Genomic DNA, 20084 nt, shown 5'->3' on the forward strand with positions numbered 1-20084 from the left:
AAGACTGAATATGCAAGTTTCTATTTGAAAGATGAGGCAAATTTCTGGTAAGAATCTGCTAAGACTCTAGAAGAAGATGGTGTAATCACGTGGCAAAGGTTTACTGAACTATTTATGGAAAAGTATCTACCTCAATATTTACAAGATCAGTTGGAAGTCACATTCTTAGAATTGAAGCAAGAAGGTATGACTGTAGCAGAGAACGAGGCAAAATTTTCAGAACTGGCAAAGTTTGTGCCAGAATATGTGGATACGGAACGTAAGAAGGTAAAACGGTTTTAAGTCCAAAACGGTTTTAACAAGGACTTAAAACATGGATACGTAGACAGGTGGAAGTTTTCGAACTCCAAACATATGTTGCAGTGGTTCAGAAGGATATGATTATAGAAGGTGAATGTGAAATGTCAAAGAGGGAGAATGATAACAAGAAAAGAAAATTTCAGGTCCGAAGAAAGTCAAGGGAAAGGAAGTGGAAAGTCGATGGGAAAGTTCAAGAAGGGTTCTGAAAACCTGAGAAATAAGAGATTCCAAGGGTTGAAACTCAGAAATGTTGGACAGGGTAATCATTTTTCCACTCAGAATCAGCAACAGAAAGACAATAGACTCCCGGCCCCAGAATGTAAGACGTGTAGAAAGAAGCATTCTGGAATCTGTAACAAGCGTAACATCACATGCTTCAAGTGTAACAAGAAGGGCCATTATTCTTCAGAATGCACCAGTTCTTCGGACAAGAAAGGTGTGACATGTTTTGAGTGTGGCAAGTTGGGACGTATGTCTAGAGATTGCAAGGAACATATTCAACAAGCAAATGTTCTCAGGATAACTAGACCACCACCACCAGCACCTCCAGTGCAATCAAGGGCTCAAACTTTTAACATGCTGATGAAAGATGATGTTCTGGACTCAGATGTGATTGCAGGTATACTTATTGTGAATTCTTTAGAAGCAAAAGTATTAATGGATTCAGGTGCTACCAAGTGTTTTATATCCAAGAACTTCATTGATACATTGAATTATGTTACTCAACCTTTAGAACCCAACTTGGTTATAGAAGTGGCTAATCAGGAGAGAGTCTCTGTCGATAGAATTTGTCCTAGTTGCGATATAGAGATCGAAGGTCATCATTTCTTCATGAACTTGATACCTTTCAAATTAGAAGAATTTTATATCATCCTAGGAATGGATTGGCTAGAGGATCATGATGCTCAAATTGAGTGCAAAATCAAGAAAGTGAGGTTGAATTACAAGGACGATAATGAAGTCATCTTTCAAAGGCAGAAATAAGAGAATAAGTTTCTGACGATGATTCAAGAAAAAAGATTATTAAGACAAGGATGTGAAGCCTATTTAGCACATGTAATGGATTCTAGTAAAGAACCACCTAAGATAGAGGAAATTCTAATTGTTAATGAGTTCCCCGACGTTTTCCCAGACGAATTACCATGATTGCCCCTGGATTGAGAGATAGAATTTGTGATTGATTTAGCACCCGACACTGAACCAGTATCGAAAGCTCCTTACCGGATGGCACCTGTAGAAATGAAAGAGTTAGCTACGCAATTGCAGGAATTATTGGACAGAGGGGTGATTCGACCAAGCGTATCCCCATGGGGCACACCGATTTTATTCATCAAGGAAAAGGATGGAAGCATGAGGTTGTGAATTGACTATCTTTAACTTAATAAGCTGACCATTAAGAATAAATATCCATTTCCATTGATCGATGATTTTTTTGACCAATTAAAAGGAGTGCTATGTTTTTCTAAGATTGACTTAAAAAATGGTTATTAATAGTTGAAGATCAAAGCGGAAAATATACCTAAAACGGTGTTTCGTACGAGATATGGGCACCACGAGTTCTTAGTGATGGCTTTTGGGCTGACCAATGCACCTGCCACATTCATGGATTTGATGAATAGAGTTTTTAAGAAATATTTGGACAAGTTCATGATCGTGTTTATCGACGATATTTTGATTAATTCTAAAATGGAAGCAGAACATGCCGAGCATTTGAGAATAGCTTTGGGAATTTTAAGAAAAGAAAAGTTATATGCCAAATTCTCTAAGTGCGAGTTCAGGCTAAAGGAAGTTCAATTTCTTGGGCACGTGGTAAGCAGTGAAGGCATCAAAGTGGACCCTGCAAAGATCAAGGCAGTAATGAATTGGTAAAGTCTAGGAGGCCAATAAAAAGTTAGAAGTTTTCTGGGACTAGATGGATATTATCGAAGATTTGTACAAGACGTTTCAAAGATAGCGGTTCCATTGACAAAGTTGACCAGAAAGAACGAGAAATTCGTATGGACGGACAAGTGTGAAGAGAGTTTCCAAGAACTAAAGAAGAGGTTAGTTTCATCACCCGTGTTAGTTCTACCAGATAAAGGAGGTGATTTCGTGATCTACAGTGATGCGTCTCACAAAGGATTAGGATGCGTGTTAATGCAGTATGGAAAAGTGCCTGCGTATGCTTCTCGGCAATTGAAGCCTCACGAGCAGAAATATCCAACTCATGACCTAGAGTTAGCGGCAATCATATTTGCGCTTAAGATTTGGAGACATTAATTATATGGAAAAAAGTGTGAAATCTATACGGATCATAAAAACTTGAAGTACATCTTTACCCAAAAGGGGCTGAACATGAGACAAAGGCGATGGCTGGAATTGATCAAAGGCTATGAGCCAATTTATTGATGTGTATTTTTAGAAGTTCGTTCTCAGGGAAGGACTAATATTAACACCAATTTCAAGTCTTTTATCTCTTACAATTCAGAAGTGTGGAGAATAATTTTATGGGTATTTTTAATTATCCACTAATTTAATCTAATAAAAAAATAAAAGTTATATAATATATATAAGAGAAACAATCCAAGAATAAGGGTTCTTCAACGGCTATCATGAATGTCTAGTTTGTGCCCCTTGTTTTGTTAAAAATTATCCTTCTAATGTTTATAAAATCCTCTCCCAAGGTAGATTATAGTGCCTACAATTATCCCTTGAAAGCCACTCCCATGGTCCTACAAAGTACAATTATAGACTATTAAAAACCAAGGATTACATATTTCACAATTTGCATATTAATCTCCCGATCTAATACTTAAATTGTGTCTATCATATCATGTACTAGAATTACAACTCCTCTCCCGATTCGTTATAATTCCTATAGATACAATCAAAGGTTCGCGACTCCCTCAATTGTATTAAGCCCTCAATGACAGATTAACAATCACAAGAAAATTACAATACAACTAAAGAAACACAACAAGCCAAAGAATACTACCCAACTCTTGGATTAAGGGATTAGATACTCATGATATATGAAGAAAACAAATATATATTAAAACCACAAATCATGAGTTAAGAATTTGAATACAGAGAATACAACTGGAAGAGTTCCTTTGAAATCTGGACGAATCTCTTCGCTACTTCTCCCAATCTCGCTCTCTAGATGCCTCTCTCCCTTCTCTCTCAAGAATAATGGATATCTCTATTCTATTCTACAATACAATATGTTATGGTTCTCTCTATACAATATATAAAACCTAATATATATAATAAAGAGTTTTAATGCTTTTTCCAAAATTAATTGGATTCTGATGTAAAATTCGCAGGCTGTCTTTCAGGCCTGATTCTTGGCTTCTCCAGTTGGATTCTTGATGTTGGACCACTTCTAAACCGTAGATAATTCTGTTAGCTTTGCATGGCCTGTAAGACCACCCAAATCTGATGTCTAGAACTCAAGTTACGGCCCAAACAGTGACGTATGCGCATGCAGCCCAATAAATCCGAATTTCCTTATGATTTAAGTCCAAATAAGCCCAATTCCATCTAAAGTTGGGAATTCTTTATTTCCTGTCATTAAACAATAAACTCTAATTAATAATATCCAATTAATAATATAATATTATAAATATGAGAATAAAATCCTTTAAAATATATATAAATTTATACTCTATCAAATATCTCCACACTTAGTATTTTGCACGTCCTCGTGCAAACTAATATAGTATACTAATAACTACTACCACTTTCGTAAGGTGATCACGGTTGCATTTGGCATATGCAACAAGCCCTTTAAACTCCAAGGCAGCCCTAGTGGACGAGTTAGGTCTCGTGAGGGCCTATAGTGAATGTACCCACAAAATCCATCTAACCCATGTAATATGTGACTATATGAATGCAACTAAATGATTGACAATACAAAAGATCTCAAATATAACAGTTTATGCCAAGTCAGATAGAACCCTCAGCTCATGCACCAAGTTTAGACATATCAAGCTCACACACGATATCACAACATAGTTAACACAAGTCCAGAGTGTTCGTATGTGCTTAGCTTAACAAAACGCTCTCTAATGAACCAAGAACAAAGACATAAAAGTTTCAACATGACAAGTCATGCAAGTTAATAGCCCCAAGTTGAGTATTAGAATAGATCTTAAATACTTCGTTACTTAGAACTAGCCATCGTTCAAGTTTAGCAAGGGATTTTCATGTCTTTCTTTATTACTATAACACTACAACTATATGTACATATGATTTTTTTTACTGCTCGGTCTAAAGTTGGGTGGCTCCTCAGTGTAAGTGAGTTACGACCGCCATAAGACTTCACAAGCTCGGTCTAAGGTTAGGTGGCTCCTCAGTGTAAGTGAGTTACGATCTCCATAAGACCTTGCCATCCATATTATACACGCATATATATAATGATTTATTAACTGTGCAATGGTCGAGATCCCTAAAGATTTATGCACTAATACCCATGTAGCGAGTGTTGGGTCAGCAATCCCAAACCACAAAAGGCTTTAGGTTACTAGGCACAAAGTCCCCTCAGACTTAATTACTCGAGTATTAATGAGCTCAACCTAGTCAATTATAACACTTTTTTTTGCGTGTTATTTATTACTACTATCATACATATATTTTTTTGTTATTTTTTTAAAGACTTGTACACCCCACTGCTTCCCTCAAACTTAAGTGTTTACGTACTAAGCTCAAAAGGGAATAGTCAAAATTCTAATCATCAACAAGAGGATACCCCTCAAGAAACAAGCATATCTAAGTCTCAGTTTAAGAGCACAATAAGTGTGTGTTAAAAAATAAGTTCTGCACTAGTGACACTACGCATGTAACATCTTTAGCATGTGATCATAGCAAGACAGTCAAATATAAGGTACACAAAGTATCATCATAGGTCACCAACTTGAGCTACTACTAATTTGAGATCATGCTATGATATGAAATACAATGCAATGCAACTAGCATACAATGTCACTATATGATATAATGCAATCTATATGATTTTTTTTATTTTTTTATATATAATGCAACTACTGAAAACATATCCCCACACTTAAATGAGTCAATGTCTTCATGACACGCTACACTAATAATTCTACAATATAAGAGAATGAAAGAAATACTCCCCTATGTATATGCTTGAAGTGTTTGATCCATGTCCATCTCGATTGAGTCTATGCAAACTCGTAGCGCTTCTTTTGTTGGTGTAGTTATGTTGCATGAGCATGCTAATAAACTGCACGAGCATGCCAATCCCGCGCATGATCATGCCAATGGCATGCATGACCACGCTAAACCCTTAAAAACAAGTCATGGGTTTTTTGTCCAGCTGCATGGTCATACTGATGAAGTTGCGTGAGCATGCCAAACCACTAAAAAGAAGCCGATTGTGTTTTTTTCTACTGCATGAACATGCCAAAAATCTGCATGATCATGCCATTTTCTTAAAAATTAGCCGAGAGGTATAAGTTGTGATGCATGACCATGTTGACACCCTGCATGATCATGTTGTTTCTCCATTCTTGTCCAAAATCATTCTAAACGCCTGAATCACTTCAAACAAACACATCAAGGCAACACGTGGGAGTAAAAAAAACAAAAAACAAAATCTAACTAGTGTTATAATCTTGGGTTGCCTCCCAAGCAGCACTTCTTTAATGTCATAAGCTTGATGTGTACATACAACTAGCATCATCAATATGGTAAAAAATCAAATAAATGCACATATCTACGAATCAGTATTAGAAATACGATGTGCAAATATACCTTTGAACCATAAAAATATAAGAAGATTTTTATGATCCTCATTTGTATAAGAGACCTCGCAAAATCAAAATAGCTAGAAAAGTCGTCAGAATAATCATCATAACTATGATTCATAAACTCCTCCCAAATTGGATCTTTATATCATAAGCAAGACTTTTAATTTCATCAATCTTAAATCCCTCCTCAATTATAATTGAACACTCATCAATTTTTATCTCGTCTACCAATTTATTAAGCTCAACAATATTCTCTAAATTTGGTAGAATTTTAATTGCATCCAAATTATCGTGATCATGCATGGGACTATCATTAACTAAATAAGTAGATTCATCAGAAACAAAATTATCATCAATTGCTAAACAGAAATCATGGATCGTTGGAAAATTGACACAAGGTGGAACTTGAAGACAACCATCATGCATCACAAATTGAACTTCCTTAATAAAACTATTCCTTTTAGCATTTTCCTCGTACCAACCTATTGATTCTACTTCAAATGGAATATCACCTTTATTAGCAATCTTAAAATTTTGAGACATCAAAGTGTTTAAGAAGTCCCAAAGAAAGTAAAGAAGGATTCGAATGACTCAAACTGTTATCAACACCATTGCATACATATGAATCATCATGGTATTTATTATCAAAAGAATATGAAAAATCTGTGCTAGGAGGGTATGGAGCATAATATGAGTTGTAACAATCAAACGAGTTCACCTGATACGCATTAAAATTTTGAAAAGAATCAAAATTTTGATATCGTTCTTGATTGCTGATAAAATCTTGAGCATTATCTCAACCCAAAATTGTTGTACATGTTGTCTCCCAAACTCAAAACTGTACGTTGTCTACCTCAAAGAAACATCTAGACACACCAAAGAAAACCAAAAAGAAGGAAAAAAACAATATACAAAGATAAAATCCAAACTTCAAGAAATAACTGACTCAAAATCAATATTGCTTCCTTCCCCAGAAGCAACGCTAATTTGTTGATGTGTATTTTTAGAAGTTCATTCTCAGGGAAGGACTAATATCAACACCAATTTCAAGTCTTTTATCTCTTACAATTCAGAAGTGTGGAGAATAATTTTATGGGTGTTTTTAACTATCCACTAATTTTATCTAATAAATAAATAAAAGTTATATATGATATATGAGAGAAACAATCCAAAAATAAGGGTTCTTTAATGGCTATCATGAATGTCTAGTTTGTGCCTCTTATTTTGTTAAAAATAATCCTTCTAATATTTATAAAATCCTCTCCCAAGGTAGATTATAGTGCCTATAATTATCCCTTGAAAGCCACTCCCATGGTCCTACAAAGTACAATTATAGACTATTAAAAACCAAGGATTACATATTTCATAATTTGCATATTAATCTCCCGATCCAATACTTAAATTGTGTCTATTATATCATGTACTAGAATTACAACTCCTCTTCCGATTCGTTATAATTCCTATAGATACAATCAAAGGTTCGCGACTCCCTCAATTGTATTAAGCCCTCAATGACAGCTTAACAATCACAAGAAAATCACAATACAATTAAAGAAACACAACAAGCCAAAGAATACTACCCAACTCTTGGATTAAGGGATTAGCTACTCATGATATATGAAGAAAATAAATATATATTAAAACTACAAATCATGAGTTAAGAATTTGAATTTAGAGAATACAACTTGAAGAGTTCCTTTGAAATTTGCACGAATCCCTCCGCTCCTTCTCCCAATCTTGCTCTCTAGCTGCCTCTCTCCCTTCTCTCTCAAGAATAATGGATATCTCTATTCTATTCTATTCTACAATACAATATGTTATGGTTCTCTCTATACAATATATAAAACCTAATATATAATAAAGAGTTTTAATGCTTTTCTCAAAATTAATTGGATTCTGATGTAAAATTCGTAGGCTGTCTTTCAGGCCTGATTCTGAGCTTCTCCAGTTAGATTCTTGATGTTGGACCACTTCTAAACCGTAGTTAATTCTGTTAGCTTCGCATGGGTTGTAAGATCGCCCAATCCTGATGTCTAGAACTCAAGTTACGGCCCAAACAGTGATGTATGCGCGTGCAGCCCAATAAATCCGAATTTCCTTATTATTTAAGTCCAAATAAGCCAAATTCCATCTAAAGTTGGGAATTCTTTATTTCCTGTCATTAAACAATAAACTCTAATTAATAATATACAATTAATAATATAATATTATAAATATGAGAATAAAATCCTTTAAAATATATATAAATATATACTCTATCAATTGTACGATAAATTATCATCGTGAAAAGGTGAATGTCGTGGCAGATGTCTTGACCAAAAGGAAAGATTGAACATTTTAACATCATCAGAAGAGTTAATGAAAGAATTTGAAAGGTTGGAAATTGACGTACGAATCCCCGAGTCAAGCGATAGCGTAATGTATGCAATGATGTTTCGGCCTGAGTTGTTAGAAAAGATTCGACGATGTCAAGAGCAGGTGATGATTCAAGAAAGAGATAAGTTGACCGGAGAAGAGATAAAGAGTCAAAAGGATAGTGAAGGTATACTGAGATTTTCTTCTCCTATTTGGATTCCTAATGTTACAGAATTAAAGCACGAAATTCTATACGAAGCTCAAAATTCAAAGTATTCCGTCCATCCCAGGAGTACCAAAATGTATAGAGATATAAAGAAAAACTTTTGGTGGCCAAATATGAAGAAAGAGATCGCATAATGGGTAAGAAAATGTTACACGTGTCAAAGAGTCAAAGCATAAAATCAAAGACCAAGTGGATTGCTTTAACCATTGGAGATTTTATGGTGGGACTACCAAGAACTAGAGCTAATCATGATGCTATCTAGGTGATTGTCGATTGACCAAATCGGCACATTTTCTACCGATCAAAGAAATATTTTCGTTAAACAAGCTTATTAAGTTATATTTGGATGAGATCATTATGTGACATGGTGTACCAGTGTCTATTGTGTCGGATAGAGACCCCAAATTTAATTCGAGGTTTTGGCGACAATTCCAAGAGCATTTGAAAACAAAGTTGAATATGAGTTCTGCTTATCTTCCGCAAACAGACGGGTAAAGCAAAAGAACTATCCAGATAATTGAAGACATGTTAAGAGTTTGTGCGTTAGATTTTAAAGAAAATTGGGACGAACATTTGCCTCTGTTGGAATTCTCTTACAACAACAGTTACCACGCGAGCATTAGCATGCCTCCATACAAAGCTCTTTATGGGAGAAAGTGCAGATCTCCCGTGTATTGGGACGAAGTTGGTGAACATAAACTTTCGGGTCCAGAATTGATTCAACAAACCAGAGAAAAGGTGGAACTGATTCGTAAAAGATTGATCGCCGCTCAAGATCGACAAAGAAAGTATGCTGATCGAAACCGAAAAGATATGGAATTCGAGCCTGGAGAGAAGGCATTACTAAAGATGTCACCATGGAAATGATTGTCTAGATTCAGAAAGAAAGGAAAACTGAATCCAAGATACATCGGACCTTTTGAGATATTAAAGAGAGTTGGAATGGTTGCGTATGAGTTGGCTCTACCGCCGCAGATACATCACATTCATAACATCTTTCATGTATCTATGCTTAAAAAGTACAACCCAGATTCAAGTCATGTAATAGAATATGAACCTTTAGAGATTCAGCCAGATCTGTCTTATGTAGAACAAGCGGTAGAATTACTAGACCGGAAAGAGAGGGTGCTTAGAAATAAGATAGTGCTATTAATGAAAATTCAATGGAGGAATCCCAGAGTTGAGGAAGTAACTTGGGAGCTTGAAAGCGAAATGCTTGATAAGTATCCTCATTTATTTACTAATGTGTGATTCTGGGGACAGAATCCTTTTAACGGGGGAAGGATGTAATATCCAGGGATTTTGAGACTTATATTCTCGAACATTATATATGAATGTGTGATTTTGTATGAAATTAGAAAATAAAAATATATTATGTTATATTTTTGTACGGTGTGCTACTAATTGTTAATGATTTGGAGTTAGCGAGCAAAGAATTGAAAGATGATAATTTATGAGAATTAAAAGAGAAATTAGTGATTTATGATTTTTATGGGTATATATGCGAGTACATGATTAAGTGACCCGTATGTATTGATACGATTAAATGAATAAAGTGAAGATGTGACCGATAAAAGATATCGGATTCTTGTATATATAACAAAAATGGAAAAGTGAGAATATTTATGATTTAATATGGAAATTAAATGGAAGCATGAAGCTTCTATTGAGGAATGTGTGACTACGTGAGGTTTGACTCAGTTGTGTTCGAGAATTATTTATCTCATTAATTGGTGACCCGTATTATTTTATGTTTCTGGTTTAAAAAGGAATTTTATTAAAGATTTATCTTCCTAAATATTGAAATTATCTTTAAAATTATTTTAGGCCTTACAACTTCAATAAATATTTATAAGAATTTATAAAATTTAGAAAATAATATTTCGTCAATTAGTTTGCCCTAAATAATTTTCTGATTGCATTTTATTGCGGGTCCAGTGTTAAATTCAAAAATATTTTAAAAATTATGAAATTTTTATTTGACTAGTTTTTAATTATTTCAAGAATTTTAAAATTAGTTTGGTAATTTTTCAAATTTTATTTACCTGTAAGTTTGTTCGTTAAAGGACAGATCTGGGCTTCCAATCGCAAGAATAGACACGTGGCAGCACCCTGTTATTCCAGTAATACGTGTTCAAATTTTGTATTACCCCATGTTTATGTGGCTTGATCTTAGATTTTATAAAAATAAAAATAATAATAAAAGAAAAACAAATATATACAAAAATACTTATCCTCTCCTCTGTTCTTCATCCCTATCCTCACTCAACCTCTCTCTCCCGACTTGTCTCTCTCCCTCTCGCGTCTCTCTCCTCTTCCCTGTGTTCCCTTTCCGCGATTGCTTCTGTTCCTGGTAATTCTCCTTCGTCGCCGCCTTTATTTTCCAATCGCCTCCGTCTGTTTTTTTTGTCCGTGTGTGTATACGCGTGTGTGTGTGTATACACGTGTGTGTGTGTGTTCCTGTGTATGCGTGTTGTGTGTGTGCGTGTGTGTTGCAGAATCCGTGGACAATTATTTCGAAACATAAATTAGTCGGGTGTAGTTATTAAAATCGTTGTGAATGACTGGTTTGTGGATTATGATTGGTTGTGTCGATATGATATCGGCTGGTAGTCCGATAAATAGAGGAAACGCTGCTCGATTTCCGAGAAATTAATTTCGGAAATACGGGAACGTATCGTGTAATTATCGGGAATACCAATCGAATATATAATTATATATTTATAAATATTTTACGAAAACTACTTTCATATCGTGGTGAACATTTTTCAAAAAGAGTGTGATGACCCTATTTTCTGTAATGACGGTTATACGTATTTTTAAAAATAATTACCGAACCGAATTTTAAAGTATGTGAGCCCTATCTGTTTTGTATATTGAGATAGTACGTATAAATACGAGTCGGGATTTGATATCGTATGGGTAGAATAGTTTTAGACGTTCAAGGTGAACGACGATTGACTACAAAGATACTAATATAATGTCTTAATACGTGTAGATTTGGAAAGTGAGAACGCTAGGTTTAGGAAAGGAAAGGCCCCACTAGGTGATGGGAAAGTAGGTTTTGTGGTCAAGAGAGGAAGCGAATAAGGAAAGTAACATTTTAACTCTTGCCTCCTATGTTATGATTTTATGTTATGATTGAATACCTACTGCCACCCTTTAATTAGCCTTATATATTGATGTAGCCTATTTATTTCCTTCCTTTTTAATATTATACTTTATTTCAAATGCAAATGCTTTCAAGTTGATGATACCTTTGATTCTCTGAATGATGTTTTTTATGGTATACCCTACCCTTGCAATGTAACAATATTTTATGAAATTGAAATTAAGAATGATTTTAGACTTGAAAGAGTCTCAATGTTTTCAAAGGTATAGTAAAGATTTTAAAATGAAAAGTATTTTGGAAATGAAGGATTTATATTAATTGATTTTTTACGGACTTCCAATAATTGGAAGTGTAAGTGGTCGAGTGACGCAGGTCCATTATGAAGACCACTGAGAGCTGGCACATTATGAAGACCAGTGAAAGGATGAATACATAGCCTTATGGGTACCCTATTCACGTCCAGAGGGGCTAGAAAGTCTGGCATGGGGATTGTACGTGGCTGATCACCCGTGCAGTCCATAGCTTCATGCACTCCAATTGAGTAAAAATATTTTATGTAAATCAATGTTCAGATGATTGAACCATTTTCTTGAAAATAAAATAATTTCATGAATGAACGAAAAGTGTTGACGAAAAGAACTATTTTGAAAAGTATTGCTTTGATAGAGGAAAGTTTATCAAATTTTTGAAAAAGGAAATGTTTTAATTAAGGAATGGTTGTAGAACGACTACCTTGGAATGAACCCGATCTGGAAACCTCTTTTAAGACCCTTGTGACCTTGGCCTTTATCTCATTCAGTTAAATAATTTAGCATTTTTCTTTAATTTAGTTACTTGCTGAACTTTTGTAGCTCGCTTTGTTATTTATCTAACCCTGACAGTTAAGTATGAGGAAGATGGCCAGGGTTAGGCAAGGTTGCTAAGAATATTGAAAGTTGTCCTTTTCGTACTGTTAGAATCGTTATACCAGCTCAGGTAGAGGACACACATGAATAATAATAGGGAGTAAGCTATGTTGAATTAGAACGTTATTATCGGTACCTTCGGGTTTTTTTGTATAATTCCAAACCGGAGTTATAACTATGGGTATTTATTTAGGGTTTGTAATAATTTTATATTGTTTGTTAGTAGTTGTACTTGTTTCATACCATGACCTGTTTAAGATACTTGTGGTGTAAGGGGGTTGAATAATTATATTGTGATAATGTTATGAATGGTGAGAAGTGACTCCCCAATTTAAACTCCGGACTGGGAGGGCGTCACAATAAGTAAAATCTTAAAATATTTAAATATCAATAAAAACTAGTGTGTCGCACTGATTTAAGCTAATGTATATATATATATATATGTATAATAGATATTGGAAATCACCATCATCTCGAGAAATAATTTCACGGGAATCATTTTTACAAGTTCAACATGAGATTAAGACTTAAGATTAATATGTGACATTTAATTCGGTAGATATTTAAAAAGTCACACTACGGCTAAAATTGATGGTGTACCTTTATAGTCCAGTTAATGCCACAAGCAAAAAAAATATAATTTGATAACTATAATTTACAAACCTGTGTGTAAGTTATTTTTTTTGATGTAAAATGAATTTCATTAAAAGAAAGCATCATACAGTAAAGTCTCCAGCAACATACTTGGAGGAGACGTAAAAATGCTTTGGCAATCTAGCAAACAAGGTAATTTAGCCAACAAATGGGCTGCTTTGTTTGCTTGCCTTTTAGCAAAACTAACCGACAGATCCGGCCTAGACTGAATATTATTATGGCAATCATCTAGGTTAAATCCAACTTCTAAAGAAATATTATGAGGACGGTTGCAGGCCTGGACGGAAAGGAGGGAATCTGACTCTACCTCGACTTGTTGGTACGGTAGAGAAGTGATCCAACGAAGGCCTTCACTGATTGCAACAACTTTAGCCTCGAACACCGAACTCACCATCAACGGCTTCCTGACTTTTCACAGAATAAATTTGCCCTCATGATCACGAAGGATAAGGCCAACAATAAAAGTAGCCTCTCCTAGCTTGAGTGTTGCATCTACATTCAACTTTAAGGAACCCATCACTGGAGGCTTCCATTTATGAGCAGAAACTCTACTTATTTTCGTGCTGGTAGTTGGCGTGGTTACTCTACTCGCCTTTGCTGCATTCCAGTCAGTAAAATATTTCATACTCCATTCTATAGCAAACCTTCCAGTAACCAGCTTTTCGTCCCATACTTTCTTATTACGAAAGAACCATATCCCCCATAATACCCTAGCTATCTGAATTAATTCATCTTGACATGATGTGTTTAGCATTTGGAGCAACCACTCATGAGCATATTCCACTGTGCTCATATCAAACAAAACTCCAACATGCTGCCAACAACTAGTTGCAAAAGGACAAATAAAGAACACATGCAACAAATATTATGTGTCTGAGTTACACATAGGACAAGTGATTGGAAGAGCCACACCTCGGGCTTGCAGATTGTTCCTAACAGGAACATTATTGCGACAGAATCTCCACAAAAAAGTTCTAACTTTATGAGGGACATTTAGCCTCCAAAGAACACCCCAGCCACTGCATTGCACAACTCTCGTGTTACTCATATTGACATCACGCCAGTACTGGTATCCCGCTTTTACAGTATAATTACCATCTGTTGAATGTGTCCACGCAATACGATCTTTAGCAGACCCATATGGAATCCGAGTTTCCAAGATTAGTTTCGCATCATTTTCTGAAAATAAATCCATTACCTTCGGTTCATCCCATTCTCTACCATGAGTCATGATGAAATCTGAAACAGGGATATAGCAACTCCATAGTTAATCATTTGATCAACACAGAAACCTTCCTTCTTTCTTAGCCAAGGATCTTTGATAGTGTTAATGTCCAAGCCATCACCTAGAACCCATCTGAATCCATTACACAATGAATCCTTCGCAGCCATTAAACCCGACCAAATGAAAATTGCTCCTGCCTGTTGGGTTGCCTGTAACAAATGACAATTAGGGAAATATCGAGCCTTATAGATACGAGCCACAAGCGAGTGAGGGTCTTTGATAAACTTTCAACACTGTTTACCAATCAATGCAATGTTGAACCCGTACAAACTTCTAAAACCCAAACCACCTCTATACTTTGAAATGCTCATGTCACCCCAACCAAGCCAATTGATGCCTTTATTTTGTCCTGGGTTGGAGTTCCACCAGTACTTATTCATAATTATCTCAATCTTCTGGCAAAGAGTTTTAGGCAACAGGAAACACGACATGCAGTAGTATGGAATAGATTGAGCTCCATTTTTTATCAAAACAGTTTCCCTGCCTACGAGATAGATTTTATGCGCCAACCTTGGACTCTTTTCCACACTTTAACCTTGACAAAACCAAAAACTTTATTTTTTGATCTCCCCACTAAAGAGGGCAGTCCAAGGTATTTGCTATCATACAGGTTGTTAGTCACCCCTAGAATAGTAGAGAGCTCCATTCTAAGATGTTGTTGGATATTAGAGCTGAAATGAATGCCGGATTTTTGAAAGTTCACAGGTTTCCCTGACCAATTCTTGTAAGTGTTGAGCAACTCTTTAATGGTTTCTGCTTCACCTCGATCAGCACAGAAGAACAAGAAACTATCATCCGCAAACAGGAGATGTGTGACTACTGGAGCTGCTGGACAGATTTGAGACCCATGGATAATCCCCTCCCTTGCTGCGTTACTCAAGCTGTTAGACAGTCCCTCCACACACAGAAGGAAAAGATACGGGGACAAAGGGTCCCCCTGACGAAGCCCCCTAGTAGGTTGAATTGGACCAACAGAAGAGCCATTAAAAGAGAACTCGTATGAAACCGTGGTAATGCAGAGCATCATCCAGTCTATCCATTTTTGACTAAAACCCATTCCTCTCATGCTTACCTTAAGAAAATCCCAATCGACTCTGTCATAAGCCTTGCTAATGTCCAACTTTAAAGCTATTTCCCCATCCTCTCTTGTCTTTTTCCTTTGCATATGATGAATAATTTCAAATGCAACCAAGACATTATCAGTTATACTTCTTCCAGGAACAAAAGCGGATTGGTGTTCAGAAATTAGAGTAGGAAGAATTAATTTTAACCTGTTGGATAGCACTTTTGCCACAATCTTGTAGAGAACATTACATAAAGCTATCGGTCGCAGGTCTTTCATACAGCTTGCATTTTCTTTCTTGGGTATGAGCACCACGTTTGTGTCATTAAGATTAGCTGAAAAAGAGCAATTAGTTAACCATTCCTTACAACAATGAAAAGCTTCGTGGCCTAAAATGGACCAGAGTTGCTGGAAGAAGGCAGGGTTCAACCCATCAGGCCCCGATGCCTTGTCTGGGTGCATCTGTTTAACTGTAATTGTGAATTCATCAAAAGTGAGATCAGCTACCAGATCTGCATTCTGGGTCATGGTGGCACCCCTATTTGATATCAACTCGGGAATATCACTGTGATCACGCTTAGATGTAAATACCTCTGTGAAATAGTCTTTAACCATATGACACATCTTCTCATGCACCTGAATCTGCTCGCCCAGATCATTCTCCAAAAAAGCTATATGATTCGTCTTCTTCCTTACTGATGCAGTAGCATGGAAAAACTTTATGTTTGCATCACCCTCCGTAAGCCAATAATTTTTTGCTCTTTATTTCCAGTAAACTTCCTCGTGAAGCAGCAATGTATTAAGCTTCTCTCTTTCAGTGAAGTACCGCTCCACCCCTATCATATCAGCGCGATCAGAAAGACTAGCTACCATGTCTTTTTGTTTCTTTACTTTATCCCGGAATTTATGAAAAAAATTCCTGCCCCAACGAGCCATGAAGCCAGACACTGAAATAAGCTTTGGTAAAATATTTATAGCAGGCATATTTAACCAAAATTCTGAAACATCCTTTAGAAAATTAGGCTCTCTCAGCCAGGTATTCTCAAACCTGAAGCGAAAAACTTCCTCGAGAAAGAGACATTAACAAGATCTAAGAATAACGGATCATGATCAGAAGCTGAATCATGGTCAACAAATAACTTACAGAGCTGGAAAAGATTCCACCAGGTCTGAGTAGCAAAACACCTATCAAGTCTTTTCTTCACCCACTCTGGTTTACCTTGACACTTCTCCTGCGTGAATTTACCTTCATGAAGATGAAGCTCGGCTAGTAGACTATCATCGATAGCTTTCCGAAACCCCTCCAAAAGACTTCTAGGATGAGGCAAGCGACCCCATTTGTCGGATTCATATAAGAGATCGTTGAAGTCTCCCATAATGTACCAAGGGAGATCAGACTTACCAGCTAACACACGAATAAGATCCCACGAGTTCTGTCTCCTGGTACGTTCAGAAAAACCATAAAAGCAAGAAAGACGCCAAACAGCCACATTATTATGCATAAAATTAATATCTACATGGTTCTGGGAATACCCAGTTATTTCACAGGCTGCATTGTTCCTCCAAAACACCCCAAGACCACCACTGCGACCAATACGATCTACTGTAAAACAATGAGAAAAACCAAACTTTACGCGAAGGTGCTCTATTTTATCTGCTGTTGAAATAGTTTCTGAAAGAAAAAGAACGTCGGGTTTGCGTGATTTGATTAAATCACTAAGGACACGAACTGTACGAGGGCTCCCCAACCCTCGACAGTTCCAGCTTAAGACATTCATTTTGTCTAGCTAGCTTGCTCTGCAAGCTTAGCCAATAATTCGGGTGAAGAAGCTGCAAAATCCCTAAGAGAAAGAACAGATTCAGAGATAGTTGTACTGTGACCACCTTCTACGTCCATAAACTCATTTGCTTCAGCCTCACGACGTCTTTTTCTTTCATCCATATTAAGCCCAATCATTTCCTGAGCAGACGACCCACATCCAGATTTGGCTAAATTTTTTCCCGCCAGCCCATTTGAAAAACCTAGTTGGCAATCTGATCCCGATAGAATAGCTTTGTTGATAGGTTGTTTCCTTATTCCACTCCATGTTTGTTCTTTGACCCCGTCTTTCATGTGAAAGTAGTTGTCATTCCCGGAATTAGCGCCCCACACTTCATCCTTCTCATCACGAAGCCACTTGCTCCGTTGCTGCCCCGCCATGCACCGTGGCGGTGCTCTCAGCCAAACTCCCCACTCCCTGAGAGAATCATTTGGATCCATCCCCATTCTTTGGTTACAGAACCTCTCTGTGTGCATTACCATACCGCACGTGAAACAAAAATCACCTAGCCTCTCGTACTTACATTGCACAATACTTTCAGCACCATTCTTCCTACATATCTTTTTCTTCCTCTTCAGGGGTCGTCTCACATCAACCTTGATTCGAATCCTCATGCACTCACGCCAGATGCTGGTATTGTTATGTGGATCATAGCTCTGAAAAGAACCAAAGAAGTCCCAAATTGTTTGCCATCAGCTTCAGTCATGAAACCATTTGGCAGACCATGCAATTGAATCCAAAATGATAACTCAAATAGAGGAACTTCCAAAGGATCAGCTCCCTTACTAATTATGTTAACAACAAGCATCGCTCCATTATAGGACCAAGGGCCACCAGATAAAACCCATTGTATATCATCATTATGGTAAAATTGAAATAAAAAGATACCCGGTTTCAGATCTTTGATATTGATCCCACGAACAGGACGCCATATGTCAGCAAGCTTCGATTTCATTGCCCTATTGTTGATGTTCTTTTCAGTCAAAAAATGACCTACTAAGCATAAATGATACTTGTTTGATACCTCCTCAACCTCGTCGTCAAAACATAATCCCACATTCTCCTCGTCTTCAATACACATAGTCGCCATACGTACATCTATGTCATCCACCCTGGCCATGCGTGCAAAAAAAACAAAACCCAGGAGAGAAAACTAGACTCTCACAGGGAGAGAAAAAAGTTTTGATTTTTTTTTGAATTTTTTTAAGATGCGAGGACCAGTGTGTAAGTTATTAAAATAATAATTTCTTTGAACTTTTATTTATTAAATAAAGTTCGACTAGTTGTTATTTAATATATTTTTTGGTTTATAGAAAGTACTAATTTTATTTTAGTTTGGAGTTATATAGTATTACTAAATTATTAAATTATGAAAGTTAGGGGTAAAAGTATCTTTAAAATATGTGTAGTAGTAAATTAATCTTGATTAGCTTTAAATTAAAAGAAATAACTGATTTGGGATTTTTTTTAATCGTAGGTATCCGCAGCCACCACCCTTCGGGTGCACATTGGGTAAATCCTATGGGCTCACATAATAGCTTGCAAATCACGTGAATCAAGATAAACCGCATTTAATCTACATGTTCTAGCTCAGAGTCATCATCATAAATGATTTGGAATATATTTATAATTACAACAAAAAATAGAACATATTTATAAATCATTTTTTAAAATGGGACATATTAGAAAAAAATCGAAAAAATATTATAAATAACTTATGTAACCACGTGGTCTATGTAATTAAGTTACATATCCACAGGAATAAATATGCATTTTGGAATGAATTAGTATCTTATTAATTTCAAGATCGAAAATAAAATTAATTTTATTTGTCAAAATAAGAAACGGTTTTTAGTGTGTACATATACATATACTAAATGTGGAATCTCATAAATTTAATTTATTTTAACTATTAGAGTTTTTTATATACAAAAGGTTTATTATTATTAATTAATATGAATTCATTATAATAAACTAAATTTAAAAATTATGAAATTCAGCTATTACTACGTGCCATTGGCACAGACCTAAAAATTAGAATAAGAAAGTATATCATTTATTATAAAGGATATTCTGTTATCAAAAAAAAACCCCAATACAAACTTGTTTCCTTTTTCCTACTGCCGAACAAAATCACAAACGTACGAGCACGAGAATCATTGCCATTCCTACTTCCATTTATATAAAAACTTTCAAGAGTATCAATTAGGCTGGTAAATGACCAAACGAGTTGACTCATTACAACCGGCATGAAATCCAATCATATAAATTAATTTATTCAATATGTTCCCTATATTTCCTAATTAAATTAAAACCCAATAATCTTGAAAGATACGTTATGCCTTCTTTTTTTATCTATCTTAATAATACGTACATATCACTCTAATCACATAAGTCAAATTTATACTCTTTGTCTATGATTACTATAAACTTTCTTGTTTAAACCCTTAATTATTTTGCCCTCAAATTTCCCATCCATATAAGAGATGAGTCAAAATAAATATTGTCTTTTCTGTTTGTATAATATATGATTGAAGAATGAATTTTGTGATGAACAAAAATAGATGCAAGTTACATTGGAAGATAATCAATTATATTATAAACTTTTAAT

General features: G+C 35.7%; 2 protein-coding genes across 2 annotated transcripts; one reads left to right on the forward strand and one right to left on the reverse strand.

Annotated features, from left to right (window-relative positions):
• Positions 1-480: 480 nt before the first annotated feature.
• Positions 481-1284, forward strand: LOC141685821 (uncharacterized). The gene has a single exon (XM_074490901.1). The coding sequence runs from the start codon at positions 481-483 to the stop codon at positions 1282-1284; it is 804 nt and encodes a 267-aa protein (XP_074347002.1).
• A 12433-nt stretch (positions 1285-13717) lies between these two features.
• On the reverse strand, positions 13718-17431 carry LOC141685822 (uncharacterized). The gene is made up of 6 exons (XM_074490902.1): positions 16702-17431; positions 16480-16600; positions 15126-16413; positions 14598-14739; positions 14285-14544; positions 13718-14119 (listed from the first exon to the last, which is right to left on the reverse strand). Exons 1-6 carry the CDS (start codon positions 17429-17431, stop codon positions 13718-13720), a joined length of 2943 nt encoding a protein of 980 aa, XP_074347003.1.
• Positions 17432-20084: the final 2653 nt, after the last annotated feature.

The sequence above is a fragment of the Apium graveolens genome, chromosome 9, assembly GCF_009905375.1.
Source record: "Apium graveolens cultivar Ventura chromosome 9, ASM990537v1, whole genome shotgun sequence".
NCBI classification, from domain to species: Eukaryota; Viridiplantae; Streptophyta; class Magnoliopsida; order Apiales; family Apiaceae; genus Apium; species Apium graveolens.